An 18,869-nucleotide genomic window follows, 5' to 3' on the forward strand; every position below is an offset into this window, starting at 1 on the left:
CTCACTCTCTAGAATATAAGCTTCATGAGGGCAAGGACTTTGTGTTATTTACTCCCATCCCCAGTCAGGGCTCCATAAATATTTACTGAATGAATAAATGTACATACAAATCAATGAATATAAAAATAATGAAATGATAAATTGTTAGGAATTTTTTTTCTACTTTTGAAATATATTGCTGGGAAGTCTTTTAACAGGAAAAAAATAAATATATTTCCCATCAGTATCAAGCAATTAAAATGCTCTAAGTTTGACAAGGTGTTACAGAGCTGAAGACTCAGCCAGCAAGTCTGAGGGCTGGGAAATACCCCCTCATTTTACAGGTGAGGGCAGAGGCCCAGAAGGGTCGGGGTGCAGGTCTCAGGTCTCACCCTAGACGGCAGCAGGTGGAGCATAGCCTGGTCATGATTCTGCTCTTCAGGTTTTGGAGAAACTCATTCTTTGTTTAAATCTTGGTGTTTTAAGTCTTGGTATTTCCAAAGTTTAACCCCACAAAAGAAAGCTGCTTGAAGAAGTCCTGGATGTTGTGCTCAGGGAAAACATTTCCGACCACCCAGCTTCAGGCCTGTGGTTACCCCTGCCTCTGCTTCCTCCTTCCGGCATGTGGGAGGAACCTGAGAAGTGTCCTCACCTGGCCTGAGTGGGCAGTTTGGCTCTAAAGCCAATTGATTCACCCAGACAAGCTGCAGCCGGCCTCCCTGGAGGGCTGTTCCTCGTGGCCCCCCACCTTGTTCTCTACACAGGGAGGTGCTCCCTGGTGTGACCCTCTAACTGGGGGTCAGGAAGTGAGGCCACCTACAGAGGGGTCAGGAGGAGGCTGAGGGGAGCTGCAACAGGAGAGCTGTGCTGATCTCCCCGCAGCATCCCTGGGTCCTGCCCTCCTTCATAACCTCAGGAGATGCCTGTTGAGGCTTTTTCAGATGTTCTATCTCCTGTTTTGTGTAATGTGGAGGAAGAATCACACTTGCGGACAGCAGGCACTGCACAGGGTTCAGCCCTGCACCAGGAGGGGCTGCAGTTCTCCCCCATCACTCAAGCGCTTCCCTCAAGGAACTCATTTCAGAAAGGGGCCCCTTTCCTGGAAGGGAAGGCGGGAGGAGAAAGCCTGGCTGAATGAGCTAGTTCAGGAAAAGGCAGACAGGGTTATGGGGAGAAGGAGACAGGAGGAGAGAGATGGATTGATTGAGAACTTCTTAAGGAAGTGCGGGAACAAGGTCGCACTCACACAGCTTTGTATTTTCAACAGTGCCTAAGACCCGACCCTCGAGAAGCAGGGCTAATGAATGAACAGGTTCCCCAAACTTGGGTGAAATGATGAGAGGAGTAGCAGAACAGAGCAAGGAAGCCAGTGTGACAGAGAGATGAAGGGATCAATGCCACAAAATTAAAGAGAACATGGGGGTCAGCTCATTCCAAATCCCCCACCAGGAAGTCCCTATCAGGAGGGGAGGAGGAGCTCTTAGGAACTGAACTGGGATGCAGCCCAGTTCAGTTAGAGAACATTTCTAAGAAACACCAGACCTCGTCTCCTTCCGGGAGCAGGATCCAACACCTGGCCAGACATATCGGTGCTAAACAAAAGTGCACTGGGGGCTGATTTTAAATTTCTTCTTTATTTAAAAAAAAGCATTTTTCTGGGTTTTTAAAACTTCTCCAATACATTAAAACTTTTTTCCCGCCACACAGCACTTCTTTCTTGCCTCTTTCACTTCTGCTCCTAGTGTTGTCTGCCTCCTGCAAGACCCAGATGAAACCTTTTCAATGGGCAAGATCTGAGACTTGGAGCTGGAGGGGCTGAAGGCCTGAAGGAAGGTGGTTACTGGTCAAAAGGAGAAGTTCACTTGCACAAAAATATAAACTGGGGAGGATGAGACCAGCACATACACGTATGGATTGATCTACAATCCATATAAAAAAATATACCGAAATCGTCATTTTACATTTGCAATATTATACAAAATAATATATATTTTTAAAACAACACATACCCACCTACACACACGTGCGCACACACACATACACACAAGGTGCTAGTGACCCCTCTGTGCTTCTGCTTGTGGGGACAAGGGTGTCAGTAGGCAAAGATGACGTGGTAGGTGACCTGGTGGCCATTGTCCCAGGCATAGAGCAGACGGTCCTTGGGGTTGTAGTCTATCTGGGTTGTATAGGAATACTCATTCTCAAACAGCAGCCTGGGGACGATCTGTGTGTTGGTGTGGGTGTCGAAGGCGTAGGAGATGTTGGCGTTCCGCTGGTTGTAGCTGTCCACAGCGTACAGCACCCCGCAGATGACGAAGCAGTTGCCATAGAAATTCCTCCGGAGCCCCGTGCGCCATGTGGTCTCTTTCTGTGTGCTCAGGTCCGCGGCATTGAGCTTACTCAGGACAATGACCTCCTGGCTGAAGCCCTCGTCGTCCAGGGCCGGGTAGATGAGCCACAGGCCATTCTCGTCCACAGCAAAGTCCACGTCTGAGTGTCCCTGCCATCGCCAGGGGGTGGCCTCCTCGTAGGCCACATCATGCAGCATGGCCCAGGCAGCCACGTAGCGCTGCTTCAGGTCATACTTGATGATGTTGCGGGTGAAGGCGCGATTGTAGTAGAAGGCGCCATTGTATACCACGTGGCCTGTGCCGATCCAGCTGTACGGGAGCTTGTAGGAATTGCTCCAGCGACCTGCAGGTGGGGAGAAAACAGGAGGCTTCAGGGTGGCATGGCAGAAGGTGGGCAGCCCATGTGATTAAGTGAGTGATGATCAACGAGGGGTCTGGAAACCCAGGTTTGTGTCTTAGCTCTGCCACTTTCTAGCATCCTGTAGCGTATCACTCAACCTGTCTGTGCCTCAGCGTCCTTATCTGTCATAGGGAAGTGACAATTCCCATCTACCTCTTTCTTTCAAGGATCCAGGAAGCTAATATACATGAATGTGGTTCATAAATTGTCAAGGGCTATGGGAAAGGGAGGCAGTCTTCTGGACTGCAGGTTTTCCATGTCCCAGGAGCTCGGAAGGAGGGGAAGAGCTGAGAGGCAGAGAATGTGAGGGAGTGGGGAAGGGGGACCGCTCTCCAAGGAAAGGTCCTTTAGTCATCAGAAGAAAGTGTCACCTTCCTAACTGCCATTACCACCCAAAGAGGCCCGGCTGTGATAAAAACAGAGGACGTGGGGAAGGGAAGGAGCCGCCTGGGTCGGATCTTTATCACGCACCTTGTTTGAAGTTCTCCAGGTTCCGGAACTCTACCAGGGTGTTGCCATAGTAATAGTTGGTTACGTAAATCCGCTCATCCTTGGCCAGGGGGTCCTTCATCCAGGCCCCTTCATTCCGCCCGTATGTGTTCTGGGTGGTTGGCCCCGTGATTGTGGAGAGAGTGTCCTTGCACCTTCCTGGTGGAGAAGAGGCAGATGGAGGTTTTGGGCTGATCTAGTGATGCCTCACCCCTTAAACCTTTACTGTTCCTCCTATTTAGAGTCTGGACTCCATGGCAGGCTTTAACAGCTCTGTATAACCTGACCCCAAACATTTTTCCATACCATCTCCTGCTACTCCCCTGATCCACCCTACACTTGACCCTACACTTGAGCCTCCACCGTGCCCATCTTTGGCCACCTTCACACCACCATGCTTTGCTCCTGTTCTGACTTCTTAGTCCTATCCTTCAAAGACCTAAGATCCAGAGTCCTTTTATGACACCATGCCCTCCTCTGGGGACCTATTCTATTTTATTCCATTCAGCTCTCAGGGTATCATGAATGCTGCTTTCTTACAGAGCATGTCATCCTGCATCTCCACAATGCTTGTGCTTCTCTCTCCTCCCTCCACGCCCACCCCCAACTGGAGTGTAGGCACCAAGGGATGCGGGAATGTGGCTTTTCCTTATTACATTCTCGGTGCTCAGAACACAGTATCTGGCTTGCTGCAGGCACCCAAACGTCTGATCACTGGGTGAACATGCAGCATGAGAAGTACGGCCAGAGGAGAGGACTCTACTGGGTGTAACCAGGAACTCAGCTCTGCCAGCTGCTGAGCCGCTCCAGGCTGTGGGACCAGCCCTAACAGAGCAATGGCTATTCATGTCCCTGAGGCCCACCTGCTGTCCTAGAGAGCTGTCCCCAAGCCTATGCCCTTGTCACTACTGGGAGCAGGATGCCAGGGCTCCCTGCTGAGGAATTGGTGGGCAAGATACCAAGTTCTTGAATAAGGAGCTGACTCTGGGTATAGAAGCCTCCTTCAGAGATCAAGTTGGCCACGATGGGACAGGAACTCAGCAATATCCTTCTGAGTGGCTCTGGACCCGGTGCCCAGGAGAGGTCCTAAAAGGCCACTGGAACTATACTGGGTTCTAGATGAAGTTGACAGTCTGCAATGCTCATATGCAGTATTATTATTGAACATAGCCTTGAATGATAGTGAAGTCACATGTAACTACTAAGGGCATGTGCTCTTCCTGTCTTCACACTTGTGGATTATGGAGGAGGTGGGAAGAGGGCAGTGGAAGGGGGCAGTGAGAGAGCCACATGAATCTTACCCTCACACAGCTTCCTTACCGCCTGCTGGCAGCTGGGGCCAGCAGAACCCCTGCCCCACCTGCCATCAAGACTGACGACACAGATGGGTGATGAGAATAATTGGTCCTTGACACTTGCGTGGGACAAAAGTAACAAAGACCCTACAGTTTGGATTCCAGAGTTCTCTAAATTCTAGGCCACCCTCATTTCCAAACTGTTCCAATCCGTTCCATCTATTCTGCTCCCCATGAAGTGGACTGAAGAAGGAGTCTAAGCCCTGCAGCTGACAGGACAGGGGCAAGCAGCTGGGTCCTTGGCCCTGGGTCTGGGGCAGCTGGGGGTGGAAGTGTCATGAACACTGTTTTGCAGGCAAGCCCCATAGCTGGGTGCAGTTGGCAGGGTTTAGGCAGCTCAGTGTGGCGTTTATTAGGTCCTGATCTGACGGAGCGGGAGAGATTCAGTCTCCATAAGACAAACAAAAGAATCTCCCTGTCAATGCCTCATTCCCCCAGAGCTGAGCTCATCTGTTCAAGACAATAAAATAGAAAACTCTGACTGAGCCCTGGCAGCGGAGATCTGATGGAAAACCTCTCATTCCCTGGATCTAGGCAGGGCCCTGGCTGCCAGTGAGGACGCCACGCTCCTTCTGCACTGAGGTGAGCCCTAGCATGCCATCACCGGGCAATCCTCTGCCCTGGCAAAGCTCAGAAAGGACACCAATTCCCTGTCCAGAGGCACCCCTGGCTCATGCCCCTAAGCCCCACAGATAGACATGAGGTGAGGTGTTTTCTGTCCGGGGATTGCCATGGCCACACCACCTCTCTGACCAAACATAGAAATTGCAGATAGACTCTTGAAAGCCAGGACTCATCTGTGCAGCTCCAGCAGCCCTGAAAATCCCTGCAGGGTCCCGTCTCACACCGAGGCTTTGCAGTGGCAGGGCCCCAATGCTGGGCTATAGATGTGCCCCAGGCTTGGGCCAGAGGCCTGGCTCTGGTTTTGGCCCAGCCACCAACTCCGAAGTCTGTGTTGCCACTATAATGTCAAAAAGTTTTAATCTCTTCAGAAGTAAAATGATTGTAATGCATTCCCTGCCTCCTTCACCAGAGTGCATGGAGAGTTCCCTCTGAAGGCGATGTGGTAGGCTGAGTAATGTCCCCTGGAGGGGACAAATCCCTGGAGCCTGTGACTGGGACAAAAGGAAACAAAGGGGACTTTGCAAATCTGATTACATAAAAAAATTCTGAGATGGGGAGACTATAGTGGAGTATCTGGGTGGTCCTATTGAATAAATACAGTCACAAGTATCCTTATAACATGGAGGCAAAGGGAGATTTGACCACAAGAGAAGGGGAAGCAATGTGATGAAAAAAGCAAAGACTGAAGAGATATGGCCACAAGCCAAAGAATGCTGGCAGCCACGAGAAGCTGGAAAAGGCAAGAAACGGATTCTCTCCTCAAGCCTCTGGAAAGAACCGGCCCTTCTGATACCTTGATTTTAGCCCTGCAAGACTCATTTTGAATTTCTGGCCTCCAGAACTGTTACAGAGTTCATTTCTGTTTTTAGCTACTAAGCTTGTGGCAATTTGGAGGCATAGGAAATGGATAGAGATGGAGTCAGCTTCTTGGGTTAGGGCATCCTTATTTCTGTAGGAAGAGGGGAGTCCCCACTTGCAGCTTCATTGTCCTGGTACTAGAACCTCAGGCTGTATTTTCACATGCCTTCAGAGACAGTAAACACTACTGCCCTGCGGACAAGCCCAGACAGGACAAATGCAAACGATTTCAGAGCATCTGAAGGCAGGATCAAGGGAAGAGGTCAGTAAAAAATGAGACCCAGACACATCACTGTGCTCTGAGAATCTGGGGCAGCTCAGATGCTCCCACACTTGGCAGTAAACCGTCAGCCTTGGAGAGAAGACACTGCATGTTGACAACTCTTCAAGGGGGATGACAGAAAGATGGGAGAAAGTTCAAAGGAACTGCAGAGAGGAGAGTGCAGTCTGCATCGCATCTTAGGTTTCCTCAGAGTAGGGCTGCCAAGGATGCCGGTGACGCTGACATTTACTACGCACTTTCTATGTATTCCATCATTTAACCAACAGTCCTGGGAGGCAGCTGGCCCTGTTTCAAAGGTTACCTGGGTCTGAAAAGAAGAGGCCCTTCCCCTCAGCATGTAAACCTCCTCGAATCTCAGCATTCTAAAAGAAATAAATCAGCAAGCAAGAGCCTTCTCGGCCCTCCCCGGCTCTCAGCTCCGGTGCTCACTTGGCAAGCCTCCCCAGTAGGGTCCTTAGGGCATCTGCTCCCCGACCAACCTCGTCAGCAATGCCTCTCAGCCCCTCAACCCGACTGCTGCCCCTCGGGGTGCTCTCCAGTCCTCTTATTCTAGTCAAGCCTCTGCTTTTTGCTTGGAAACTGAGGTAGCCACCCTCTGCTCCCACCGACACCCAGCCACCCACCTCAGAAGGCGTTTCCTTCCTCCCTCGGCTTCCACTACCACTCTCTCCTGGTCCCGCCTGCCTGCCTGGCCTTCTCCAGCTCTTTGGCTAGTGCTTCCTCTTCTGCCTGCTTTCAAATGTCACCCTCTGGAGTTCCACCTTCAGCCTCCTCTCTCCTCATTCCTCCTGCAGACTCAGCTCCTGCCGACAACTCAGCCCAGGTCCTGATTCTGAGCACCATGAATCCATCCAACTGCCTACAAGGCGCTTTCCTTCTGGGTGTCCTCCTGGCTCCTCAAACTTAAAGGACTGAAAATGGAAATCATTTGCTTCAGTTCACGGCTTGCTCCTCCTGTATTTACTGTCCCAGAGAAAGCCATGGTATGCCTTCCACCAACCGAGCCAGAAACCTAGGTCATCCCTGACATCCCCTTTCCCTTCACCCACACTCCAACTCAGCACTGAGTAACATCTTGACCCTGATCCTCCACCTCTATGGCATAGTTCAGACCTTACCACCTCTTGCCTGAATCACTCCAATTGCTCCAGTTGGTCTCTCTGGCTCATCTCTGCCCACTTCTAACTTATTCTCCCCAGTATTCCCTGGCTGCTTTTCCAAGATGCACATCTTCTTAAACCCTTAATGACTCACCATCTCCAACCACCACGTGCAGCCCAGAGTCCCCATCCTAGCACATCAGCCCTTCCTGCATCACCATTCTTACTTGTTGTCATCTGCCTTCATTCAGAGGTCTCAAACTCAGATGCCTACACGGGTCAGGCAGGAACTGAAATGATGAGTCAGGCTGAGTGTGAGACAAAAGGTGGCAGAAGACACTGTGGTGAACTGGAAGAGCTGACCTGAAGGCATTCAGACCCAACATAAAAACGCATCTTAGGATGAATTTGGCCCTCAGGCTGTCAACTTGAGATCTCTTGCCCATACCTAGCTGCTTGTATTCACCATAGTTGCCAGGGCTATGGTATTCACCATAAACCCAGGGCTGGCCTTATGGGCGTATGATCTGTGCAATCACACAGCACCCTTGCTCAGAAGGGCTGCCCTCCATTTAATGATCTGCTGTCACCATCTTGAACATCTTTTTTCACCCTCGAACTTGTATTTTATGTGAAGTCTAACAATGCAGCCTGAGTGTGAGCAGAGGAGAATGCAAGATATGTGTGGTCACCTTCTTTGTCCCCCACTTGCATATAGGGTTTGCTATGCCTAATGAGCACAGAATTGCAGGTAGACCCACTACATGCCTGAGTTCAGTGAGATTCAAAGTGAGCACAAGGTAGGTGTGTTGCCTCAGAGGCCACATTTTCCATTTGAACCAGATCGTGCTCCGAAAGCAGAAAGAAGGCAGTGGTGTTCTAAGAAACACAAATGGTCAAGGAACCCTATCATATTCTTTCTTGTGTTATTTCCCTGTATTAGACAACAACTTATGCTGAAATTGATACAGAAGAAGAGGGAAGGATAGGGCAACTCATAGTTCCTTTTCTTTTTAGTCCTTCCTCACTCAATAAGCTGAAGGCAAGGAGTGCTGTTAAGATGTTCACATATCAAGTAAAACAAAAACAGATGAGTTAGTTTTCTGCAGTGTTTCCACTATTCTAATAAGAACAAAATACATATGTATGTAGGAGCTACAAAATACGAAATGAGTCATTTTGGTGGATTCTGCATAAAAGTTGAAAGATCTTATATTTGCATTTAAAACTGACATTCCACAATATAAAGATGAATGGTATAATTCATGCTAGTAAATTAAATTTTTAATACAGGCATACCTCAAAGATATTGTGGGTTTGGTTCCAGACCACTGTAATAACGTGAATATCACAATAAAGTGAGTTTCATAACTTTTTTGGTTTCCCAGTGAGTATAAAAGTTGTGTTTACACTATACTGCAGTCTACTAAGGGTGTAATAGCATTATGGCTAAAAAAATGTACATACTTTAATTTTAAATACTTTATTACTAAAAAACACTAATGATCATCGAAGCCTTCAGTGAGTCATCATCTTTTTGCTGGTGGAGGGTCCTGCCTCGATGCTGATGGCTACTGACAGATCAGAGGGGTGGATGCTGAAGGCTAGGGGGCTGTGGCAATTTCTTAAAATAAGACAATGAAGTTTGCTGCATCAATTGACTCTTCCTTTCATGAAAGATTTCTCTGTAGTTTGTGATGCTATTTGATAGCATTTTACCCCATAGTAGAACTTCTTTCAAAATTGGAGTCAAGCCTCTCAAACCATGCCACTGCTTTATCAACTAAGTTTATGTAATATTCAAAATCATTTGTTGCCATTTCAACAGTGATCACATTGCCTTCACCAGGAGTAGTTTCCATATCAAGAAACCACTTTCTTTGTTCATCAATAAGAAGCAACTCCTCATTCATTCAAGTTTGATCATGGGATTGTAGCAATTCAGTCCCATCTTCAGGCTCCACTTCTAATTGTAGTTCTCTTGCTATTTCCACATCTGCAGTGACTTCCTCCACTGAAGACTTGAACCCCTCAGGGTCATCCATGAGGGTTGGAATCAACTTATTCCAAACTCCTGTTAATGTTGATATTTTGACCTCTTCCCATGAATCATGAAGGTTCTTAACGATGAATCCTTTCCAGAAGGTTTTCAATTTACTTTGCTCAGATCCATCAGAGGAATCATTATCTATGGCAGCTATAGCCTTATGAAATGTATTTCTTAAATAATAAGACTTGAAAGTCAAAAGGACTCCTTAATTCATGGGCTTCAGAATGAATGCTGTGTTGTCAGGCATGATAGCATTTATCTCCTTGCACATCTCCATGAGAGCTTTTGGGTGACTAGGTGCATTGTCAAAGAGCAGTCAGATTTTAAAAATAATCTGGCTGGGCGTGATGGCTCACGCCTGTAATCCCAGCACTTTGGGAGGCTGAGGCAGGCAGATCACGTGGTGTCAGGAGTTTGAGACCAGCCTGGCCAACGTGGTGAAACTCCATCTCTACTAAAAATACAAAAAAATTAGCTGGGCATGATGGCATGCGCCTATAATCCCAGCTACTCAGGAGGTTGAGGCAGGAGAATCACTTGAACCCAAGAGGTAGAGGTTGCAGTGAGCCGAGATCGTGCCACTGCATTCCAGCCTGGGTGACACAGCAAGATTCCATCTCAAATAATATTAATAATAATCTCTCTTTTCTGAGCAGTAGGTCTCAACAAAGGGCTTAAATTATTCAGTAAACCATGGTATAAAAAGATGTGCTATCATCCAAGCTTTGTTGTTCCATTTATAGAGCACCGGGAGAGTAGATTTAGCATCATTCTTAAAGACCCTAGGATTTTTAGAATAGTAAGTGAGCACTGGCTTTGATTTAAAGTCACCAGCTGCATTAGCCCCTAACAGAAGAGTCAGCTTGTCCTTTGAAGCTTTGAAGCCAGGCACTGACCTCTCCTCTTTAATTATGAAGGTCCTAGATGGCATCTTCTTCCAATGGATGGCTGTTCTGCCTACACGGAAAATCTGTTGTTTCGTGTAGCCACCTTCATCAATGATCTTAGCTAGATCTTCTAGGTAACTTGCTACAGCTTCTACATTAGTACTTGCTTTTCACCTTGCATTTTTACATTATGGAGATGACTTCTTTCTCTAAACCTCATGAACCAGCCTCTGTTAGCTTCAAACGTTTTTCTGCAGCTTCTTCACCTCTGTCAGCCACCACAGAATTGAAAAGAGTTAGGGCCTTGCTCTGGATTAACCTTTTGCTTAAGGGAATGTCATGGTTGTACTGTTTTTCTATCTGGACCACTACAACTTTCTCCATATCAGCAATAAGCCTGTTTCATTTGCTTATCATTCGTGTGTTTACTGGAGTAGCACTTTTAATTTCCTTCAAGAACTTTCCCTTTGCATTCACAACTTGGTTAACTGTTTGGCACAAGAAGGCTTTCAGCCTATCTCAGCTTTTGACATGCCAACCTCACTCAGCTCTGACATTTCTAGCTTTTGATTTAAAGTGAGAAGTGTGGGATTTTTCCTCTCACTTAAACACCTAGAGGCCATTGTAGAGTTATTAATTGGCCTAATTTCAATATTATTGTGATTAGGAATTACAGAATAGGGAGCTCCAAAAAGCAGGAGAGAAACCAGGGAATGCCAGTTGGGGGAGCAGTCAGAACACACACAACATTGATGGATTAAGTTCACTGCTTTATATTGGTGTGGTTGGTGATGCCCCAAAACAATGACAATAGTAATATCAAAGATCACTGATCACAGATCATCATAACAGATACAAAGAAAAAGTTTGAGATATTGTGAGAATTACCAAAATGTGACACAGAGACACAAAGTGAGCACACAGGGTTAGAAAAAGGTGCTGGTAGACTGGCTTGACACAGGGTTGCCACAAACCTTCAGTCTGTAAAAAATGCACTCTCTGTGAAGCACAACAAAGCAAAACATGATAAGATGGAGGCACGCCTGTTTCTTTACTTAAAATAGCATGGAATAGCAAATAAAAAACACCATGAAGGAGAGAGAGAGACAGAGAGAGAGGCACATACACAAAATGAATGGAAGAAGAGGAACTTTATATTTACTACTTTGCATGGCACTTTTACCCTGCCTTTTGAACACAGGCCCTATGTTGTCATTTTGCACTGGGCCCTGGTGCTCTTGTTGGCTCTGGTTCTTCTCATTGCAATGCCCCCTTCCTTCTTTGCCTGGCTAATTTCCCCTCATGCTACAAGACAGTTAGGCCAGCACCTCTTTTTGGAAAAGGGTCCTGGGCTGCCTCAGTCTCCCTCTGTGACCCACTGTGACCTGTGCCCTCCAGTGCTCACCACCCTGGTTGAAGTCATGTGTCTGTGTCAGTCTCACATACAAGCTGTGCAACTCCAAGACAGGGCCCCTGCCGTATCTGTCTTTGCATCCCTGACACCCATGGCACTCACACATCCTGAGTGCTCAGCACTTAATACTGGGCCAAATCCGAGTATTGTTTCCATGCTTAGAGCCCTCTCTACCTCTTTTAGCATTGAGTCCCTACTTCTCACGTCCTTCATCATCAGGCCCCGGCTCCCTATTCTGGAATTCCATCACTCTCCCTCATGTGTCCCTATCTGTGCTGGCACACTTGGGCTGCCTTCCATTCCCTGCCACCTCGGCCCATGCTCTTGGCTCTGCCTGGAGAGTTCTTCTCTGCCCTCTGAGGCTGGTGAGCTGGGGAACAGCCTCAGAGAGGAGCCCCATCACAGAAGTGATGCGACGCCCCTGGACAGCGTGCATCCATTGCCGGCCACACTTCCCACCTGCTCAGCCACTTCAGTCACTGCTGCCTCCCTGAACCTTTGGGAAAGTGACCACTTCTTGCTCACTTTGGATCTTTGCAGCCGAGCACGCTATAGTGCTGGATGAATTATTAATACTAGTTGACTCTTTATCCTTATCAAGAGGCTTAGACTTTAATCCTTTACCACCTGCAAGGATATATTTTATCCATTTTATATCCTTATTTCTAGGGCCAGAGGCCCCTGTGTTATACAATGACTGGATTCCCAGTGGTTTGAGGGAGTTGGATTAGCAGTGTCAGCAAAGAGACTGAGACCAGTGGAGCTGGGGCCGGGGGAGCTGCCTGTCTAGTGACTTAGAGTCTGGGCTCTGCAGAGGCTCTGGAAGCTGCCCCAGCCCACGTTAGCATCGCCTTCCTTGGGCTACCCCAGACCAGCCTCCCTGACACGAGACAGGCAGGACTGGCCATCACGCCCCATGGTCAGCGCAGCTGGCCAAGCCTCGGGGTGGTTACAGTCATCTGCTTTGTGGGGGAGACATTCTTCATAGTTCATGGTATTTCCTAGATTCAAATAGGAGCCAGGCTCTCTCTGGTATTGTCATAAACTGACTGTCCTCTTTGTCTGCTGCTCCTACCCACCCGCCCCCCCGCACTCCAAACCAGCCCCTTCTACAAAATGCATCAGGAATTGTAGTTGCAAAAGTTTGGGAATCTGCAGAGCCTTGGCCACGTGGCAGTTTCATTTCGCTGCAGTAGCCTGAGCTATTCCCAAAGCCAGGGCTGTCGGGAGCAGAAGCATCTTCTTGGATGGTACCAATTCTACCCAAACCCCGGCTCCAATTACTGACAACATTTTTCCTCTCTCTGCCCTAGAGCTATACTATGGCCAAATGCTTTGTTTGCACAGCCAAAAATAAATTCTGATTTACTTGTTTTTGGATTTTTTTTGAACATTTTATAACTATCCTGAGAATAATGGTAGACATTTTAGGACATCACAAAATCAGGATTGGAAACTATGGGATAAAATCTTTCTTTTAAAATTAGCCCTGTTTACAATCACATCTTAAATAGCTCAAAAATCAAAATTACTGGATTCATCAAACAGCAAACAAGCTTTCCCAGGTAGCAAATCAGTGGCCCGTGTCTATTTCAGCCAAAAGCTTTTTATTTTACTGATGACTGGGAGATGTCAGCACATCACAGTCTTCCTTGGCCAGGCACAGGCAAGTCAGGGGTCTGCAGAGAATGTTAGGGTAGGAAAATCCCATCCACACCAACAGCAGCTGGAGGGAGGCACTTGGCAGTGATAAACTATTGAAAATAATTCCCAGAAACAAACTTGTCAAAGTTCCGCATTGCCTAGACAGCCAAACCTTTCTTCTTCTCTGGGCCACCTCCTCTTCTCACCCCTTGGATTTGAAGAACACACTACATATGTGTCCATGTCTATTTCTTCTGCAGTCAACATATGAGGTGAGAACCCCAGCTCCTCGGAAAAATGCCACGGGTTAGTCTTTAAGCAAACCTTACATCCTCAGCATGATGATGCTATTCTAGTTAAACAGAATATTGAACAAGAGAAAATGTCATTCCTACCACCAGGTAAATGGCTGCTGGGACACCGGGCTTCTCTGGGCATCAGCATCTCAGTCAAGCTACTGGAGGGGGAAAGAGTTCTAAGTGTCCCTGAAAACAGCAGAAAAGCCTGCTGGTGGCAAAGCCCTGGGGAGGCAGTTGGGGACAGGCTGGGTTCTGGGACCCAGCTTGGTAGGTTATGGAGAGAGTGGATACCTCACTCCTGGCTAGCAAGTCACCAAGGGAAGAGGCTCCCAGGTTGGCAAACACCATTGCCTGATGGCATGCAAGGTGTGTGGGTCCTACCTGCAGCCTGTCTTCACTGTTAGCATTCTGGAAAACTGTGGTACGGGTGACAGGGGCCAGATTTCTAAATATTTGGAGGGACGTTCCCACTCACCCAAGGGTGACAGGAAGCTGAAATGGTGAAGTATGGGGGCCCAGGGAAGTTCACTCCTATGGCAGAGGGGGAGATGGAGTGTTGGGCTCAGGGCCTGTTCTCAAGAGCGCAAAGGCCAGGCTGTCCAGAGCTGGTGCACAAGTGGCAGCCTCTGCTCTGACCCCAAGGCAGTCTGCAGAAATACAGCAGGACCCGCGCTTCAGAAACGTAAACATTCTCTCCTGCTCCCACCCTCACCTCTGAGGCCCAAGAACTGCCTTCTTGCTTAGCTTCCTCCAGGCAAGGGTTCATGAGATTTTTCCCCAGGGTCCATTTTAATGGGCTATTTCACTGCTCTCATTCTGCCATTATTCTGAAACTTCCACCCAATAAGAATCCATTGCTGTTTCATGACCTGGTAAACTTCCTGCAGAAAACCATAGCATATACTGAGACCCAGAGAAGGCAGAGACTTGGCCAAAGTCACACAGTTATCAATGGCAGAGAGCAGAGTGTCTGACTCCCGGCAGGTGCTCCTTCACCACCCTGTCTCTGGCAGCAGCTCGTACCTTATGCTGAGGAGGGATTGGGAATGAGACTGCAAGGGCAAGAAAAATGGGAGACGGGAAAGATCCGTATAAGGCAGGCCATATCCTCTGTCAAATCAAGTGTATTTTTCAACAAACATTTGATGAAATTATTACTCAATAGTGTTATATTTCAGTCATGATCAGTGGTGATTTAATGAATGTTTGGTTTAGTTCTTTCTGGAAGAGACATTTGTAACTAGCTCCCATTTTTCCTTTTGTAGTTGCCTTTTTTCTCTACTTTACTATTTCACTGCTCTGAGTTCTCTTGGGCCATGGAGCTCCCAGGCACAGAATAGGGCTGCATTCTCCATGCTTCTGGAACATACCTTGTTCTTTTAGACCTAACAGTCAGGAGGCTTCCTTTCTCTGCTTAGAAAACTCCTCTTCAGGCCGGGCGCAGTGGCTCATGCCTATAATCCCAATACTTTGGGAGGCTGAGGCGGGTGGATCATGAGATCAGGAGATCGAGACCATCCTGGCTAACACGGTGAAACCCCTTCTCTACTAAAAGTACAAAAAATTAGCTGGGCATGGTGGCAGGTGCCTGTAGTCCCAGCTACTCAGGAGGCTGAGGCAGGAGAATGGTGTGAACCCAGGAGGCGGAGCTTGCAATGAGCCAAGATCGCACCATTGTACTCCAGCCTGGGTGACAGAGCGAGACTCTGTTTCAAAAAAAAAAAAAAAAAAAGGAAACTCCTATTCATCCTTCGAATCTCAGCTCAAATGACACCTCCTTAGATAAGTTTCCCCAGCCTTCCTGGCAGCCAGGCCAAGCTAATATTCCTTCTTTCTTTCCTCTGTTTCTCCATTCCTCTGCTACAGCACTTGTCACATGGTGCCATGATGTTTCTATGCTCTCCACGAGTGGGGTTCATGATTTTGCACTGAGGCCCATTGCACTGGCTATTCCCCGGCTCTCCCTCTGCTACAAATCTGAGACTTTTCCCCCAGTAAAAACCCTTTGTTCTTTTATGACTTGGTAAACTTACCACAGAAAAATTCACTTATTAATCACTGGATACCCCAATAGCCATCACAAAGCCTCATGTACGGAAAGCCCTCAACAAATATTTATAAAACTGACTCCTGAAGCCAAATCTTGGCTCCATTAATTTATATATCTATTTTAGGAAAAAGAGTCCCACTCTTGCCACTGGCGCAGTTTCAATACATAAACCCTAGATGTTAAAGCTAATCGGTGGTCAAAGGCGTCACTCCATTTGCCATAAAGAACTTTGACCATCTGGTCCCTCCCTCTCCTTTCAACATATTTCCAGACTCAGCCTTTTACCTGAGCTGATCAGGAGACCAAGGCCAGGTACAATGAACTTACCTATGACATTCCGGATGCCATCTTCTTCTTCGGGGCTCAGCGTGGGGCTGGCAGGGGTTGTTCCCTGCCCAGCAGGAGCATCTTTCCCCAGCGAGTCTGTTCTGACTGTGGTGGGAGGCACTGGGACTGTGTGCACAGCTTCCATCAATGCCTCCCTGGGAGACGCTGCCGGAGGAGCTGGGGCTGCTGGTTGCTGGGTGGCTGTGTGGGCCACGGTGGTGGCTGGTACCTGAGGAGAAGGCTGCAGGACTGACTCCCTCGTGGGATCTGGAGACACCGAGGTTGTTTGGAGTGTTGCTGAGAGTGGTTCCACTGAGGCACGGTTGGCAATGCTAGGAGCTGAGGTTGAGGGCTCTGGCAGGGCTGAGGACCAGGGTACGATCCGAGCATTCAGGTCGGTTGTCACAGCAGTGCTGTGTCCCTGGGGGGTGGCTGTGGGCCTCTGGGTGGCACTGGTCATCAGGTCATTGTGTCTCAGGAGCTGATCTTCAATCAGCAAATCCACTCCATTGTCACCGCTGAAAAACTCATCTTCTGTGAAACAAACACAAGGTTCACTGTGGCACGGGAGAGAAACAAGCTACAGTTGACAAGAGCACATGGCAATGGGCAGGTGAATTACAGGGTGCCTTTCCTTAACACGATGGCCTGACCTAAAGAGGGGGCCTGGCTGGGATTTCAGAAGAACGTGGACAGGAGCACAGGTGGAAGGACGTTGAATTTCCAGGAGGTTTCTCTGAATTCACTGCAGCCATGCTCCCCCCAGGACTCAGGGGTCACTGGCAGGATGCATTGGGGTCCTAAACCCCGACGGCTGGGAGTAAGTGAGTCATCCAATCCATCCATCCAACACATGTTTATGGAGTATGGATAACAATAGCGAGCAAAACAAGGATCCTTGACCTCATGGAGCTTCTATTTAGTGGTGGAGACGCTAAATAATAGACAGGATTGTGCAATTGAAGGTGCTATGGGGAACAAAAAGTAGGGTAAAGAGGGTCAAAAAAGCTAGAAGGGAAGGGAAACTTGCAGAGAAGAATAAAGTGGTGAGGATGAGACTCATTGAGCTAGGGAGATGAGCAGCTGCCTGGAGGAGGTGAAGGAGTCAGTTGAGCAGCCATCAGGCACAAAGATTCCAGGGGTGATTAACCACAGAGCAAAGGCCCTGAGGCAGGACATGTGTGCAGTGGCCCAGGAGCAGCGAGGTGGCCAGCGTGACTGAAGCAGAAGTGAGGTCAGAGCGAGGACAGGCACTGGGCATGCATGACTTACAGGCTGTGTGTGGAGTTCAGTTTTTATTCTGAATGAAATGGGGGAGGCTGCAGGATTTTGAACAGAGATGGAACATGGAGAGGCAAACATTTCTTACAGAGGACACAAAGAGCTCTAACCACAAAAGAAATAATTGGTAAAATAGACTTCATGTGCTCATCAAAAACACCATTAAGGAACTAAAAATGCATGCCATAGGTAGGGATACAATACTTGCAATACATATGATGGCAAAGAACTTGTAATCAGAATATGTAAAAAGCTCCCACAAATCAACAACACACACACACAAAAGACCAAAAAGCACAGTTAAACATGGGCAAAATGATGATGCCAGCTACTGGCTGGAGAATAAACATAGTGGAGGCAAAGGCAGAAGCAAGGAGACAGACAGGAGGCTGCTGCATCAGCCCTGATGGGGAAGGACCCGCTCAGACACACAGGGGAGAGGGGAAGAGCTGAGGCCTGCTGGGAGTGCTGGGCAAGGAAAAGAAAGAAGAGAAGAGGAGGAGGAAGAGGCGAGGAGGAGCACAGGAAGAGGAAGAAGCCTAAGGAACCAAGGTAAAGGTGATGTGAAAAGGGGTTGTCTCTCTTCCATGAAAAATGAAGAAGGACAGAGATCGAAGGGGAGGTCCCGGAGACTCAGACAGGAACCTCAGGACCTCCGGAGGGAGGAAAAAGTGGCTTGTGGCTCTAAGCCAGTCAGTGCCCCCAAGCCTCAGTTTCCTCACTGCAAACGGGGAGGACTGGACTGGAGGGCATTGAAGTCCCTTCCAGCCCAGCCGCGCTCTGCCATATGGTCTTCTTCAAGCCCCGAGAAGTTAAGTGACTTGCCCAAGGCCACTCAGCGAGCTGTGAGGAAATGCAGTGACAGCGCTGGATAACAGGGCCACAGCAATTATCAGAATGCAGGAGGGGCGTATGGCTCCCAGGAAGTCCAGCCCCCCATGGTCCAAATGGTGACTCCCTCCCTGCCCTGCCTCTGGGGCCACCCTGTTGACCCCAACTCACGCTGCTCTTCAATGTCATTCTCTTCTTCAGAGACCTTGGCTTTATAGTAGGTGATGCCCCGGATGACGGTGGGCTGGGAGGCCGGCCGGCCTCTCAGGTGGACCTGCCTCTGCAGGGGCCGCTGAGACCTCACCACCTCAGGCGGAGCCAGGGGTTGCTTCTGCAGAAGCTCGATGGAGTTGATCTGCTGGGACACAGTTTCTTCCTGCAGAAACCGCTCTTCATACTGCTCCTCAGAGGGGACACAAGGGAAGGTCAGGTCACTGGTCAGAGAGGCAGTGGGCAGGTGGGGGCAAGGCTGGAGCCAAGGCTGTGCTAATAACAGCAACACTTCCGAAGAGCCAAGCACTGTTCTAAGTGCTTTATACGTTTACATATGTCAACTAATTTAATCTTCTCATCAGTTCCATGAGGTAGGACCTATTTTTATCATGATCATTTACATTTCAGGAAACTGAGGCACAGAGAGGTTATAT

General features: G+C 48.4%; 1 protein-coding gene across 3 annotated transcripts in view; it reads right to left on the reverse strand.

Annotated features, from left to right (window-relative positions):
- Window positions 1-1,594: 1,594 nt before the first annotated feature.
- The window catches only part of OLFML2B (olfactomedin like 2B), a 40,961-nt gene continuing 23,686 nt past the window's right edge, over window positions 1,595-18,869 (reverse strand). Inside the window, exons 6-9 of one of the 3 annotated variants that reach the window (XM_025365881.1) lie at window positions 18,394-18,619; window positions 16,111-16,644; window positions 3,202-3,378; window positions 1,595-2,673 (exon numbers count right to left, since the gene is read on the reverse strand). In XM_025365881.1, coding sequence (XP_025221666.1) covers window positions 2,072-2,673; window positions 3,202-3,378; window positions 16,111-16,644; window positions 18,394-18,619 — 1,539 coding nt within the window. In that variant the 3' untranslated portion in view covers window positions 1,595-2,071. Of the gene's footprint in view, window positions 2,674-3,201; window positions 3,379-16,110; window positions 16,645-18,393; window positions 18,626-18,869 lie in introns of all 3 variants that reach the window. The other 2 variants (XM_025365875.1, XM_025365869.1) reach the window with 2 other exon arrangements.

The sequence above is a fragment of the Theropithecus gelada genome, chromosome 1 (genome assembly GCF_003255815.1).
Source record: "Theropithecus gelada isolate Dixy chromosome 1, Tgel_1.0, whole genome shotgun sequence".
Lineage (NCBI taxonomy): Eukaryota > Metazoa > Chordata > Mammalia > Primates > Cercopithecidae > Theropithecus > Theropithecus gelada.